Genomic DNA, 16,647 nt, shown 5'->3' with positions numbered 1-16,647 from the left:
AGGTCTAAATCAGGCCCTGATCATTAATATCACCCCACCTGGTGTCCCAGGTCTAAATCAGTCCCTGATCATTAATACCACCCCACCTGGTGTCCCAGGTCTAATTCAGGCCCTGATTAGAGGAGAATCACCCACCTGGTGTCCCAGGTCTAAATCAGGCCCTGATTAGAGGAGAATCACCCACCTGGTGTCCCAGGTCTAAATCAGGCCCTGATTAGAGGGGAACAATAGGAAAAAAGCAGTTGAACTGGCTTCGAGGTCCAGATTTGAATTTGAGCGATATAGCCTATTCATACATAATAAATCGTTATTACAATGTTATACGTTGTTTATGCTGGATGATGTCAATAAAGAACTTGAGAACCCAGATGTTTGTTACATGATTTTATTTCTTGATTTGATGTTTGTGTTTATTTTTAGTAAAGGGTTTATGGTGTAGTTTTCCTGCATATGTGAACTTGGACTCTTACTGTGCCCTGTCACTGTCCCTTTAAATACAGAGTGGACCTCTCTCTCTATTTCTCTCTCTCTCTCTCTGTCTATCTATCTTTCTATGCTCTCCCTCCCCTTTTCTCTCTGTTCCCTCTCAATTCAATTCAAAGGGCTTTCTCTCTCCCGTCTCTGCTCTCTACTACCTGTCTCTCCTGTCTGTTATCTCTCTCTTTCCCATGGGATTTTGCTGAAGTTCATGTTCATCGTAGCAACTTTTGATTGACGTCCCCGCAGTCCATTTGTAGCCAACTGTTCTGGCCAAAAGGCAATCAAGTTACCGGGGCGGAATTTCCGTTAGTATCCCAAAAAAAAAAAAGACGTCAATGGGAGCCATTTGAATGATTGAACGCAACCCCGCTGTGTACGGGAAAGTTAGCTAACAGCATCCTATGGAAAATACAGATATTCAACAATATATCCAAGGTAGGGCTACTGCATCTATCATCATCAGTATTTCATTATCAATGATTATTCGTGCTAAGAATATATTTGTTTTTTTAATCAATCTCCATTGTCATCATCAATTGTTTAAACTGTCAACATGCGGTGCGAGAGGGTTTTCACTTATTGCTTTGCGTCAGCAATCATTCTTAAAAGTAGTAAACTGATCCGAGATGAGTAACAACTAGGATTTTTTTTTAAACTAAATCCCGTTATTGTAACGTGTCTGTTCTTGGTGTCATTAAACAGGTTGTCAATTGTTCCAATAGGTCGTTATCATTCCAATTAGACTGGTTTCCAATAGGTCGTTACCATTCCAATTAGACTGGTTTCCAATAGGTCGTTATCATTCCAATTAGACTGGTTTCCAATAGGTCGTTATCATTCCAATTAGACTGGTTTCCAATAGGTCGTTATCATTGAAACGTCACAATAAGTTGCAGAGTGTTCAATTTCCCAGCTGGGAGGCAAGGAGAGACACACAGCTCCGCTAAAACCATAGTTAACAAGATAACAACTGATCAGTCAAGGAGAGACACACAGCTCCGCTAAAACCATAGTTAAACAAGAGAATAACTGATCAGTCAAGGAGAGACACACAGCTCCGCTAAAACCATGGTTAAACAAGATAATAACTGATCAGTCAAGGAGAGACACACAGCTCCACTAAAACCATAGTTAACAAGATAATAACTGATCAGTCAAGGAGAGACACACAGCTCCGCTAAAACCATGGTTAAACAAGATAATAACTGATCAGTCAAGGAGAGACACACAGCTCCGCTAAAACCATGGTTAAACAAGATAATAACTGATCAGTCAATATGGATAGTTAACAAGATAATAACTGTTCAGTTAATATGGATAGTTAACTAATAACAGATCAGTCAATATGGCTAGTTAACAAGATAATAACAGATCAGTCAGTATGGCTAGTTAACAAGTATGGATAGTTAACAAGATAATAACAGATCAGTCAATATGGATAGTTAAACAAGATAATAACAGATCAGTTAATATGGATAGTTAAACAAGATAATAACAGATCAGTCAATATGGATAGTTAACAAGATAATAACAGATCAGTTAATATGGATAGTTAAACAAGATAATAACAGATCAGTTAATATGGATAGTTAAACAAGATAATAACAGATCAGTCAATATGGATAGTTAACAAGATAATAACAGATCAGTTAATTTGGATAGTTAACAAGAGGAAACAGGTACAAAATTGTCTATATCCACAGTAAAACGAGTCCTATATCAACATAACCTGAAAGGCCGCTCAGCAAGGAAGAAGCCACTGCTCCAAAACCACTATAAAAAAGCCAGACTACGGTTTGCAACTGCACATGGGGACAAAGATTGTACTTTTTGGAGAAATGTCCTCTGGTCTGATTAAACAAAACTGTTTGGCCATAATGACCGTTTGGAGGAAAAAGGGGGAGGCTTGCAAGCCGAAGAACACCATCCCAACCGTGAAGCACGGGGGTGGCAGCATCATGTTGTGGGGGTGCTTTGCTGCAGGAGGGACTGGTGCGCTGTCTTCCAAATGGAGGAAAACTATGTGGATGTATTGAAGCAACATCTCAAGACATCGGTCAGGAAGTTAAAGCTTGGTCACAAATGGGTCTTCCAAATGGACAATGACCCCAAGCATACTTCCAAAGTTGTGGCAAAATGTCTTAAGGACAACAAAGTCAAGGTATTGGAGTGGCCATCACAAAGCCCTGACCTCGATCCCATAGAAAATTTGTGGGCAGAACTGAAAAAGCGTGTGCGAGCAAGGAGGCCTACAAACCTGACTCAGTTACACCAGCTCTGTCAGGAGGAATGGGCCAACATTCACCCAACTGATTGTGAGAAGCTTGTGGAAGGCTACTTGAACCATTTGACCCAAATTAAACAATTTAAAAGCAATGCACCAAATACTAATTGAGTGAATGTAAACTTCTGACCCACTGGGAATGTGATGAAAGAAATAAAAGCTGAAATAAATCATTCTCTCTACTATTATTCTGACATTTCACGTTCTTAAAATAAAGTGGTGATCCTAACTGACCTAAGACCAGGGAATTGTTACCAGGATTAAATGTCAGGAATTGTGATAAACTCAAATGTATTTGAGTTCAATTCTATTTGGCTAAGGTGTATGTAAACTTCCTTCTTCAACTGTATGCATATATATATTTACCCACAAAAAATATGAGGGATTGGAATGCAGACAATTACATTGATGGAAGCGACAATCTATCTGCAATATAAAGCTGATCTGATCCTAAAATTAAAAAAAGACCCCCCCCCCAATTTTTTTTAAAATCCAATCATCTCGCCTACTAATGAAGATCTTAGCTGAGGTCTACGATTCCTCGGCAGAATGTGACTGATACTTGACCTTGTATAGCCTATAATGTTGATCATCCACAGAGCGGGTTGTCAAGGTGGACAGCGAGGTCACGGGGTCGCCTGCGACATCGACAGGTAAGTGACAGAAGAACCTGATTCTCCTTACCGCTTCTACCAGGCGACAAGGACATTATTCATTACCGCTATGACATTATTCATTACCGCTATGACATTATTCATTACCGCTATGACATTATTCATTACCGCTATGACATTATTCATTATCGCTATGACATTATTCATTACCGCTATGACATTATTCATTACCGCTATGACATTATTCATTACCGCTATGACATTATTCATTACCGCTATGACATTATTCATTACCGCTATGACATTATTCATTACCGCTATGACATTATTCATTACCGCTATGACATTATTCATTACCGCTATGACATTATTCATTACCGCTACATTATTCATTACCGCTATGACATTATTCATTACCGCTATGACATTATTCATTACCGCTATGACATTATTCATTACCGCTATGACATTATTCATTACCGCTATGACATTATTCATTACCGCTATGACATTATTCATTACCGCTATGACATTATTCATTACCGCTATGACATTATTCATTACCGCTACATTATTCATTACCGCTATGACATTATTCATTACCGCTATGACATTATTCATTACCGCTACATTATTCATTACCGCTATCAGGCGACAAGGACATTCTACTTGACATTATTGATGCAGTTCTGTTTACATGGTTTGCATGTTGTCAATAATGAAGAACCTGATTCTCCTTACCGCTACAGGCGACTTATTGATGCAGTTCTGTTTACATGTTGTCAATAATGCCTTTATATTTATCCTGTTAATACTGAAACCATTATAGATTTAAAAATTGTAAATCATTTTTATTCCAGCCCTGATAGAGAGCTATGCTGAGCCTGACGTCTATGAGATAGGGTAAGAGTGAATCTGTAAGGTAAGACTCTTGTGTTGTGTGAATCTGGTAGACTAGAACAGACCATGTTTACAGTTCACTGTTCCAGTCTAGGTATATAAAGGTTATATATATATATATATATACACTGCATTCGGAAAGCATTCAAACCCCTTGACTTTTTCCACATTTTGTTACGTTAAAGCCTTATTATCCTTATCCTTATCAATCTACACACAATACCCCATAATGACAAATTGCAAAAACAGGTTTTTATAAATGTTTGCAAATTTATAAAAAATACTTCTTTACATAAGTATTCAGACCCTTCGCTATGAGACTCGACATTGAGCTCAGGTGCATCCTGTTTCCATTGATCATCTTTAAGATGTTTCTACAACTTGATTGGAGTCCACCTGTGGTAAATTCAATTGATTGGACATGATTTGGAAAAGGCAAACACCTGTCTGTATAAAAGGTCCCACAGTTGACAGTGCATGTCAGAGCAAAAACCAAGCCATGAGGTCGAAGTAATTGTTTTTAGAGCTCAAAGACAGGATTGTGTCGAGGCACAGATCTGGGGAAGGGTACCAAAACATTTCTGCAGTATTGAAGTTCACCAAGAACACAATGGCCTCCATCATTCTTAAATGGAAGAAGTTTGGAACCACCAAGACTCTTCCTAGAGCTGACCGCCAGGCCAAACGGAGCAATCAGGGGAGAAGGGCCTTGGTCAGGGAGGTGACCAAGAACCCAATGGTCACTCTGACAGAGCTCCAGAGTTCCTCTGTGGAGATTGGAGAACCTTCCAGAAGGACAACCATCTCTGCAGCACTCAACCAATCAGGTCTTTATGGTAGAGTGGCCAGACAGAAGCCACTCCTCAGTAAAAGGCACATGATAGCCTGCTTGGAGATTGCCAAAAGGCACCTAAAGGAGTCAGACCATGAGAAACAAGATTCTGTGGTCTGATGAAACCAAGATTGAACTCTTTGGCCTGAATGACAAGCTTCACGTCTGGAGGAAACCTGGCACCATCCCTACGGTGAAGCATGGTGGTGGCAGCATCATGCTGTGGGGATGTTTTTCAGTAGAGCGGACAGGGAGACTAGTCAGGATCGAGGCAAAGATAAACAGAGCAAAGTACAGAAAGATCCGTGATGAAAACCTGCTCCAGAGCACTCAGGACCTCAGACTGGGGTAAAGGTTCACCTTCCAACAGGACAACGACCTTAAGCACACAGCCAAGGCAATGCAGGAGTGGCATTCGATAACAAGTCCCTGAATGTCCTTGAGTGGCCCAGCCAGAGCCCGGACTTGAACCCGATCGAACATCTCTGGAGAGGCCTGAGAATAGCTGTGCAGCGATGCACCCCATCCAACCTGACAGAGCTTGAGAGGATCTGCAGAGAAGAATGGGAGAAACTCCCCAAATACAGGTGTGCCAAGCTTGTAGCATCATACCCAAGAAGACTCGATTCTGTAATCGCTGCCAAAGGTGCTTCAACAAAGTACTGAGTAAAGGGTCTGAAGACTTTTATAAATGTGATATTTCATTTTTATAAAAAAAAAAAAAACATTTTATAAAAATGTCTAAACCTGTTTGTGCTTTATTATTATGTGTAGATTAATGAGGGGGAAATAAAATGTAAAAAAATCCATTTTAGAATAAGGCTGTGACGTAACAAAATGTGGAAAAAGTAATGTGGTCTCGATACTTTCAGAATGCACTATATAGGATTATCTCACACCTCTCCTCTCTCTCTCTCTCATACTCTCTCACACCTTTCCCCTCTCTCTTTCTCTCACACCTCTCCCCTCTCCTCTCTCTCTTTCTCTCACACCTCTCCTCTCTCTCTTTCTCTCACACCTCTCCTCTCTCTCTCTCACACCTCTCCTCTCTCTCTTTCTCTCACACCTTTCCCCTCTTTCTCTCACACCTCTCCTCTCTCTCTTTCTCTCACACCTCTCCTCATTCTCTCACACCTCTCCTCTCTCTCTCTCTCTCTCTCTCTCACACCTCTCCTCTTTCTCTCACACCTCTCCTCTCTCTCTTTCTCTCACACCTCTCCTCTCTCTCTCACACGTCCCCCTTCTCTCTCTCTCTCTTTACATTCTCACTCCCCCCCTCTGTAGTATTGAGGCGTCAGACCCGGGGGAGGAGTATGTGATGTCATACAACCTAAGAGGGCTGGCCCTCATCTTCAACCAGGAATACTTCTCGCCAGAGCTCCGCCTCCCTCATCGCCATGGTACCAAAGCTGACAAGAACAACCTCTTGCGACGGTACACACACAGAGTCACACAAAAGGACGAACAGACAGACAGATTCACACAGACAGATGGACGGACGCACCCACACACACATTTGTCTGTTGTGTTTCTGTCTTTAACGTGTGTGTGTGTGTGTGTGTGTGTGTGTTTTTCCAGACTAGAGGAGCTAAGTTTTGCTGTGAGGCCATATGACAACCTGACCAGACAGGAGGTCCTGGCTGTCATAAACGATGGTAAACCACAACAAAAACATTTTGATCTGGATTTAATGATGTGAAAGTACTGTCCCCAGAGGACAGAGGACAGAGTAATGAAAATACTGTCCCCAGAGGACAGAGGACAGGGGTAATGAAAGTACTGTCCCCAGAGGACAGAGGACAGAGGACAGGGGTAATGAAAATACTGTCCCCAGAGGACAGAGGTAATGAAAGTACTGTCCCCAGAGGACAGAGGACAGAGGTAATGAAAGTACTGTCCCCAGAGGACAGGGGTAATGAAAATACTGTCCCAGAGGACAGAGGACAGGGGTAATGAAAATACTGTCCCCAGAGGACAGAGGTAATGAAAGTACTGTCCCCAGAGGACAGAGGACAGAGGTAATGAAAGTACTGTCCCCAGAGGACAGGGGTAATGAAAATACTGTCCCCAGAGGACAGAGGACAGGGGTAATGAAAATACTGTCCCCAGAGGACAGAGGTAATGAAAGGACTGTCCCCAGAGGACAGGGGTAATGAAAATACTGTCCCCAGAGGACAGAGGACAGGGGTAATGAAAATACTGTCCCCAGAGGACAGAGGACAGGGGTAATGAAAATACTGTCCCCAGAGGACAGAGGTAATGAAAGGACTGTCCCCAGAGGACAGGGGTAATGAAAATACTGTCCCCAGAGGACAGAGGACAGGGGTAATGAAAATACTGTCCCCAGAGGACAGAGGACAGGGGTAATGAAAATACTGTCCCCAGAGGACAGAGGTAATGAAAGGACTGTCCCCAGAGGACAGGGGTAATGAAAGTACTGTCCCCAGAGGACAGGGGTAATGAAACTACTGTCCCCAGAGGACAGGTGTAATGAAACTACTGTCCCCAGAGGACAGAGGACAGGGGTAATGAAAGTACTGTCCCCAGAGGACAGAGGACAGGGGTAATGAAAGTACTGTCCCCAGAGGACAGAGGACAGGGGTAATGAAAGTACTGTCCCCAGAGGACAGAGGACAGGGGTAATGAAAGTACTGTCCCCAGAGGACAGAGGACAGGGGTAATGAAAGTACTGTCCCCAGAGGACAGAGGTAATGAAAGTACTGTCCCCAGAGGAAAGAGGACAGGGGTAATGAAAGTACTGTCCCCAGAGGACAGAGGACAGGGGTAATGAAAGTACTGTCCCCAGAGGACAGAGGACAGAGGTAATGAAAGTACTGTCCCCAGAGGACAGGGGTAATGAAAGGACTGTCCCCAGAGGACAGAGGACAGGGGTAATGAAAGGACAGGGGTAATGAAAGGACAGGGGTAATGAAAGGACAGGGGTAATGAAAGTACTGTCCCCAGAGGACAGAGGACAGGGGTAATGAAAGGACAGGGGTAATGAAAGGACAGGGGTAATGAAAGGACAGGGGTAATGAAAGGACAGGGGTAATGAAAGGACAGGGGTAATGAAAGGACAGGGGTAATGAAAGTACTGTCCCCAGAGGACAGGGGTAATGAAAGGACAGGGGTAATGAAAGGACAGGGGTAATGAAAGTCCTGTCCCCAGAGGACAGGGGTAATGAAAGGACAGGGGTAATGAAAGGACAGGGGTAATGAAAGTACTGTCCCCAGAGGACAGAGTACAGGGGTAATGAAAGTACTGTCCCCAGAGGACAGGGGTAATGAAAGTACTGTCCCCAGAGGACAGGGGTAATGAAAGTACTGTCCCCAGAGGACAGAGTACAGGGGTAATGAAAGTACTGTCCCCAGAGGACAGAGGACAGAGGTAATGAAAGTACTGTCCCCAGAGGACAGGGTAATGAAAGTACTGTCCCCAGAGGACAGAGGACAGGGGTAATGAAAGTACTGTCCCCAGAGGACAGAGTAATGAAAGTACTGTCCCCAGAGGACAGAGAACAGGGGTAATGAAAGTACTGTCCCCAGAGGACAGGGGTAATGAAAGTACTGTCCTCAGAGGACAGAGGACAGGGGTAATGAAAGTACTGTCCCCAGAGGACAGAGTAATGAAAGTACTGTCCCCAGAGGACAGAGTAACGAAAGTACTGTCCCCAGAGGACAGAGGACAGGGGTAATGAAAGTACTGTCCCCAGAGGACAGAGTACAGGGGTAATGAAAGTACTGTCCCCAGAGGACAGAGTACAGGGGTAATGAAAGTACTGTCCCCAGAGGACAGGGTAATGAAAGTACTGTCCCCAGAGGACAGGGTAATGTGTAGAATAAATTCAGTCTGTACTTTTCTCTCTCCACACACACACACACACACACACTCTCTCTCTCTCCAGCTGTGAACTGGAGCCATACGGAGGCAGATTGTTTCCTGTGTGTGTTTCTGAGCCACGGGGAGAATGAGTGCGTGTTCGCTAGAGACGGCAAACTCTCCATCCGAGACTTGACACACACCTTCAAAGGAGACCGCTGTCCTAGTCTGGTGGGCAAGCCCAAGATCTTCATCTTCCAGGTAGGAGTGTGTGTGTGTGTGTGTGTGTGTGTGTGTGTGTGTGTGTGTGTGTGTGTGTGTGTGTGTGTGTGTGTGTGTGTGTGTGTGTGTGTGTGTGTGTGTGTGTGTGGTGGGTAAACATGTTTGTGTGTTTCAGGCGTGTAGATATGCTAACCCAGTGTGTTTAGTGCAGCAGCTTCTCTTCCTGGGGTCCATTAACTACTGAATATGTAGCAGCTACTCTTCCTGGGGTCCATTAACATGTAGCAGCTACTCTACCTGGGGTCCATTAACATGTAGCAGCTACTCTTCCTGGGGTCCATTAACATGTAGCAGCTACTCTACCTGGGGTCCATTAACATGTAGCAGCTACTCTTCCTGGGGTCCATTATCACGTAGCAGCTACTCTTCCTGGGGTCCATTAACATGTAGCAGCTACTCTACCTGGGGTCCATTAACATGTAGCAGCTACTCTTCCTGGGGTCCATTAACTACTGAACATGTAGCAGCTACTCTACCTGGGGTCCATTAACTACTGAACATATAGCAGCTACTCTACCTGGGGTCCATTAACTACTGAACATGTAGCAGCTACTCTACCTGGGGTCCATTAACTACTGAACATGTAGCAGCTACTCTACCTGGGGTCCATTAACTACTGAACATGTAGCAGCTACTCTACCTGGGGTCCATTAACTACTGAACATGTAGCAGCTACTCTACCTGGGGTCCATTAACTACTGAACATGTAGCAGCTACTCTACCTGGGGTCCATTAAGTACTGAACATGTAGCAGCTACTCTACCTGGGGTCCATTAACTACTGAACATGTAGCAGCTACTCTACCTGGGGTCCATTAACTACTGAACATGTAGCAGCTACTCTACCTGGGGTTCATTAACATGTAGCAGCTACTCTACCTGGGGTTCATTAACATGTAGCAGCTACTCTACCTGGGGTTCATTAACTACTGAACATGTAGCAGCTACTCTACCTGGGGTCCATTAACTACTGAACATGTAGCAGCTACTCTACCTGGGGTCCATTAACTACTGAACATGTAGCAGCTACTCTACCTGGGGTTCATTAACATGTAGCAGCTACTCTACCTGGGGTCCATTAACATGTAGCAGCTACTCTACCTGGGGTCCATTAACATGTAGCAGCTACTCTACCTGGGGTCCATTAACTACTGAACATGTAGCAGCTACTCTACCTGGGGTCCATTAACATGTAGCAGCTACTCTACCTGGGGTCCATTAACATGTAGCAGCTACTCTACCTGGGGTTCATTAACATGTAGCAGCTACTCTACCTGGGGTTCATTAACATGTAGCAGCTACTCTACCTGGGGTTCATTAACTACTGAACATGTAGCAGCTACTCTACCTGGGGTTCATTAACATGTAGCAGCTTCTCTACCTGGGGTTCATTAACTACTGAACATGTAGCAGCTACTCTACCTGGGGTTCATTAACTACTGAACATGTAGCAGCTACTCTACCTGGGGTTCATTAACTACTGAACATGTAGCAGCTACTCTACCTGGGGTTCATTAACTACTGAACATGTAGCAGCTACTCTACCTGGGGTCCATTAACTACTGAACATGACAAAGTACAGAACAACATAAAATAAACATTGAATTCAAAATAAAAAATGTAATATTAGTTTTGACACCAGTCAAAAGTTCTAGAACACCTACTCATTCCAGGGTTTTTCTTAATTTTTTAACTATTTTCTACATTGTAGAATAAAAGTGAAGACATCAAAACTATGAAATAACACATATGGAATCATGTAGTAACCAAAACAATTGTAAAACAAATCAAAATATATTTTAGATTTTAGATTCTTGAAGGCAGCCACCCTTTACCTTGATGACAGCTTTGCACACTCTTTGCATTCTCTCAACCAGCATCATGAGGTAGTCACCTGGAATGCATTTCAATGCCGCTTTTAAAGTTGTGGAATTTCAAATCAAATGTTATTTGTCACATGCGCCGACAATAAAATGTTTAGTTACAAGCCCTTAACCAAAAATGCAGTTTTAAGAAAATACCTAAAAAAGAAAGATAGGAATACCGGTACAGAGTCAATGTGGAGGCTATATACAGGGGGTACCGGTACAGAGTCAATGTGGAGGCTATATACAGGGGGTACCGGTACAGAGTCAATGTGGAGGCTATATACAGGGGGTACCGGTACAGAGTCAATGTGGAGGCTATATACAGGGTGTTACGGTACAGAGTCAATGTGGAGGCTATATACAGGGGGTTACCGGTACAGAGTCAATGTGGAGGCTATATACAGGGTGTTACGGTACAGAGTCAATGTGGAGGCTATATACAGGGTGTTACGGTACAGAGTCAATGTGGAGGCTATATACAGGGGGTTACCGGTACAGAGTCAATGTGGAGGCTATATACAGGGTGTACTGGTACAGAGTCAATGTGGAGGCTATATACAGGGGGTACCGGTACGGAGTCAATATGGAGGCTATATACAGGGGGTTACCGGTACAGAGTCAATGTGGAGGCTATATACAGGGGGTACCGGTACAGAGTCAATGTGGAGGCTATATACAGGGGGTACCGGTACAGAGTCAATGTGGAGGCTATATACAGGGGGTACCGGTACAGAGTCAATGCGGAGGTTATATACAGAGGGTACCGGTACAGAGTCAATGTGGAGGCTATATACAGGGGGTACCGGTACAGAGTCAATGTGGAGGCTATATACAGGGGGTTACCGGTACAGAGTCAATGTGGAGGCTATATACAGGGGGTACCGGTACAGAGTCAATGTGGAGGCTATATACAGGGGGTACCGGTACAGAGTCAATGTGGAGGCTATATACAGGGGGTACCGGTACAGAGTCAATGTGGAGACTATATACAGAGTCAATGTGGAGACTATACCTCTGGTAACAGATCATTCCATGATGACATCATAGTGGTGTTTCTGATGGGGTTTGTGTTCAGTGTATTATAGTGGTGTTTCTGATGAGGTTTGTGTTCAGTGTATTATAGTGGTGTTTCTGATGGGGTTTGTGTTCAGTGTATTATAGTGGTGTTTCTGATGGGGTTTGTGTTCAGTGTATTATAGTGGTGTTTCTGATGGGGTTTGTGTTCAGTGTATTATAGTGGTGTTTCTGATGGGGTTTGTGTTCAGTGTATTATAGTGGTGTTTCTGATGGGGTTTGTGTTCAGTGTATTATAGTGGTGTTTCTGATGGGGTTTGTGTTCAGTGTATTATAGTGGTGTTTCTGATGGGGTTTGTGTTCAGTGTATTATAGTGGTGTTTCTGATGGGGTTTGTGTGTCTGTTTCAAGTGGATGCTAATAGATTATACAAGTGGTTGGGCATTTTTAACACACAAATCCAGTAGTATATTTCTCTTCAACCCTCAGCCATGAAAGAAGTTCTCTGTGTGCAGTTCAGGACAGGCCGTGCTGCTCTTGTTCTGAGCTGCAGCTTTGATAGGTCTTTCTTTGCTGCACATGACCACATTACCAGACAGTAATTAATACGGGGGACAAGACCAGAGCCCGAACAACCAGTACAGTGGATCTTCGTGTCAAAAACAAAGATAATATTTTTTTTAATTTTATAACAGACATACCTCTCTCCCCCCCAATCTTCACAACAACTCTGTCAATAGGACTTGACCTTGATAACTGACCCTCTGATGTTACTCCTTGGGAGTTCAGCTTCTTCGACTTGTTCAAGTGGTCACACCCCCCTTTATGTACAACACCAGCTGAGGTTTATATACCTGTAGGTGGACTGTGAGGTTCATGCTAACCAGCTGGTTTATATACCTGTAGGTGGACTGTGAGGTTCATGCTAACCAGCTGGTTTATATACCTGTAGGTGGACTGTGAGGTTCATGCTAACCAGCTGGTTGTGTCTGTCCACTAGGCGTGTCGTGGGGATAAACATGACGAGCCAGTCAGTCCTATAGTAGACGTGGTGGACTGTGAGGTTCATGCTAACCAGCTGGTTGTGGACGCTGGGACGGTACACACACTTCCTGCTGGAGCGGACTTCCTGATGTGCTACTCTGTGGCCGAGGGTGAGATCGATCAAGCCACACACACCATCATCACACTATCCATTCAATAGGTACGACTCTCACATTGACCTTCCATTCTCTTCCTTTCAACATTGTTCCCTTCTCCCATTCTGTCTCTCTCTCTCTGTCTCTCTCTCTCTGTCTGTCTCTGTCTCTCTTTGTGTCTGTCTCCATCTCTCCGTCTTTCTCTCTCTGTGTCTGTCTCCATCTCTCTCTCTCTGTCTGTCTCTCTCTCTGTCTGTCTCTCTCTCTGTCTCCATCTCTCTGTGTGTGTCTCTCTCCATCTCTCTGTGTGTGTCTCTCTCCATCTCTCTGTGTGTGTCTCTCTGTCTCCATCTCTCTCTCTCTCTCTCTATCTCTCTGTGTGTAGGTTATTTCTCCCACAGAGAGACGGTGAATGGGTCGTGGTACATCCAGGACCTATGTGAAGTGCTCCAGGAGTACGGAACGCGGCTGGAGATCACAGAGATGATGACGCTAGTTAACCGCCGGGTGTCGCTGCGACGCGTAGAGAACTGTGCCGACCGCAACGCCATCGGGAAGAAACAGGTAGACACACACACAGGAAGTAGACACACACAAACACAGGAAGTAGACACACACACACAGGAAGTAGACACACACACACACAGGAAGTACACACACACACAAGAAGTAGACACACACACAGGAAGTAGACATACACACGCACACAGGAAGTAGACCCACACACAGGAAGTAGACACACACACGCACAGGAAATACTCATGACATTTTGCCTCACGCTAATTAACCGTTAATTAACATTTTAAAAAACGTTTCGCATCTCAAGGCCATTAGGACCTGATGGAGGGACAATAGAGCCCTGAGTACCAGGTCATTGGGACATGATGGTCGTTAGAGCCCTGAGTACCAGGTCATTAGGACCAGTCAGACAGGCAACACACACTCAGTCAGACAGGCAACACACACACAGTCAGACAGGCAACACACACACAGTCAACACACACACACACACAGTCAGACTGGCAACACACTCACACACACAGTCAGACAGGCAACACACACACAGTCAGACAGGCAACACACACACTTTGTCACTCACTCATTTATTCATTAATCTCTCTCTCCCAAACTCATCCTGTCCCAGGTCCCATGCTATACCTCTATGCTCACAAAGAAACTTTACTTCAGATCCAAGAAGCTCTGAGACAAGATGGCAACTTTACTTCAGATCCAAGAAGCTCTGAGACAAGATGGCAACTTTACTTCAGATCCAAGAAGCTCTGAGACAAGATGGCAACTTTACTTCAGATCCAAGAAGCTCTGAGACAAGATGGCAACTTTACTTTACTTTTACTTTACTGAGGCAAGACATTCTACATTATCTACTCCCGGGACAAGACATTCTACTCTACAGAATCAAGACACTGAACAAAGATATTCTGAGACACTAAAAAACAAAATATATTTTTACAAGATCAAGATAAAAATCTGTCTTTCTGCCCCTGAACAAGGCACTTGTTAAGTTCAGGGGCAGAATGACAGATTTGTACCTTGTCAGCTCGGGGATTCAATCTTGCAACCTTTCGGTTACTAGTCCAACGCTCTAACCACTAGGCTACCTGACAACCCAATAGGTCAACATTCCATTCAAACAATGGAGCCAATCCACAGCCATACACTGGCTGACCTCAGTCTAATCAAAGCCTATCAGACGAAAGCACACTGTTCCCCGGTAGGCTGTCATTGTAAATAGGAATTTGTTCTTAACTGACTTGACTAGGTAAATAAAGGTTTTAAAAAAAATGGCATTTAATTTGAGAATTTTATGGAATAATTTCGCTAAAACTGTCTGGTTAACATTCTTCAAATTAATTGTTATAACAATATCACAGCACTGGCAAACTGGTTGACCAACTGACCAAAATGGCTGACATTTATCCCATTCTAGTATTCTAATTCTATTTTCACAATACTGCACCAGAATCAAGAAGCACTGAGGCAAGATACTCTACTGAACCAAGATACTCCACTGAACCAAGATATTCTACTGAATCAAGATACTCCACTGAAACAAACTACTCTACTGCAAGGGTGTCAAACTTATTCCATGAAAGGCTGGTCTGCTGGTTTTTGCTTTTTTTCCTTTCAATTTGTGTCCAGTTAAGACCTAGACAACCAGGTGAGGTGAGTTCCTAACTAATCAATTAAGACCTAGACAACCAGGTGAGGTGAGTTCCTAACTAATCAATTAAGACCTAGACAACCAGGTGAGGTGAGTTCCTAACTAATCAATTAAGACCTAGACAACCAGGTGAGGGGAGTTCCTAACTAATCAATTAAGACCTAGACAACCAGGTGAGGGGAGTTCCTAAAGTATCAATTAAGAACTAGACAACCAGGTGTGGGGGAGTTCCTAACTAATCAATTAAGACCTAGACAACCAGGTGAGGGGAGGCCCTTACTGAGACCTAGACAACCAGGTGAGGGGAGTTCCTTACTGAGACCTTGACAACCAGGTGAGAGGAGTTCCTAACTAATCAATTAAAACCTAGACAACCAGGTGAGAGGAGTTCCTTACTGAGACCCAGACAACCAGGTGAGGGGAGTTCCTTACTGAGACGCAGACAACCAGGTGAGGGGAGTTCCTTACTGAGACCTAGACAACCAGGTGAGGGGAGTTCCTTACTGAGACCTTGACAACCAGGTGAGAGGAGTTCCTAACTAATCAATGAAAACCTAGACAACCAGGTGAGAGGAGTTCCTAACTAACCAGTGACCTTAATTCTTCAATCAAGTATAAGGGAGGAGCAAAAACCCCGCAGACACTCGACTCTCTGTGGAATGAGTTTGACACGTGCTCTCCTGAACCAAGATACTCTACTGAACCAAGAAACTCTCCTGAACCTAGATGCTCTCCTGAACCTAGATGCTCTCCTGAACCTAGATGCTCTCCTGAACCTAGATGCTCTCCTGAACCTAGATACTCTACTGAATCAAGATGCTCTCCTGAATCGAGATACTCTACTGAATCAAGATGCTCTCCTGAACCTAGATGCTCTCCTGAACCTAGATGCTCTCCTGAACCTAGATACTCTACTGAATCAAGATGCTCTCCTGAATCAAGATACTCTACTGAATCAAGATGCTCTCCTGAACCTAGATGCTCTACTGAACCAAGATACTCTCCTGAACCAAGATACTCTCCTGAACCTAGATGCTCTACTGAATCAAGATGCTCTCCTGAATCAAGATACTCTACTGAACCAAGAAACTACTGAATCAAGATGTTCTCCTGAATCAAGATACTCTACTGAACCAAGAAACTACTGAATCAAGATATTCTACTGAACCAACAAACTACTGAACCAAGATACTCTCCTGAACCTAGATACTCTACTGAATCAAGATGCTCTCC

General features: G+C 43.8%; 3 protein-coding genes across 3 annotated transcripts in view; 2 read left to right on the top strand and 1 right to left on the bottom strand.

Moving 5' to 3' along the window:
- Nucleotides 1-367, top strand: part of LOC139415774 (complement factor I) — a 39,105-nt gene extending 38,738 nt beyond the window's left edge. Inside the window, exons 17-18 of the mRNA XM_071163860.1 lie at nucleotides 1-98; nucleotides 197-367. The exon at nucleotides 1-98 is cut by the window's left edge and continues 334 nt beyond it. The gene's annotated coding sequence lies outside the window, so the exon portion shown is untranslated. The remainder of the gene's footprint in view (nucleotides 99-196) is intronic.
- LOC139415790 (phosphatidylcholine:ceramide cholinephosphotransferase 2-like) overlaps nucleotides 1-16,647 on the bottom strand; it is a 742,387-nt gene that overhangs the window by 668,751 nt on the left and 56,989 nt on the right. The window lies entirely within an intron of this gene.
- On the top strand, nucleotides 6,397-15,037 carry LOC139415773 (caspase-6-like). The gene is made up of 6 exons (XM_071163859.1): nucleotides 6,397-6,544; nucleotides 6,689-6,765; nucleotides 9,016-9,191; nucleotides 13,094-13,247; nucleotides 13,618-13,796; nucleotides 14,377-15,037. Exons 1-6 carry the CDS (start codon nucleotides 6,429-6,431, stop codon nucleotides 14,434-14,436), a joined length of 762 nt encoding a protein of 253 aa, XP_071019960.1. The 5' UTR covers nucleotides 6,397-6,428; the 3' UTR covers nucleotides 14,437-15,037.

This window comes from Oncorhynchus clarkii, chromosome 9 (genome assembly GCF_045791955.1).
Source record: "Oncorhynchus clarkii lewisi isolate Uvic-CL-2024 chromosome 9, UVic_Ocla_1.0, whole genome shotgun sequence".
NCBI classification, from domain to species: Eukaryota; Metazoa; Chordata; class Actinopteri; order Salmoniformes; family Salmonidae; genus Oncorhynchus; species Oncorhynchus clarkii.
Note: the sequence above shows the minus strand (reverse complement) of the source record. Positions and strands in the feature narration are given on the sequence as shown.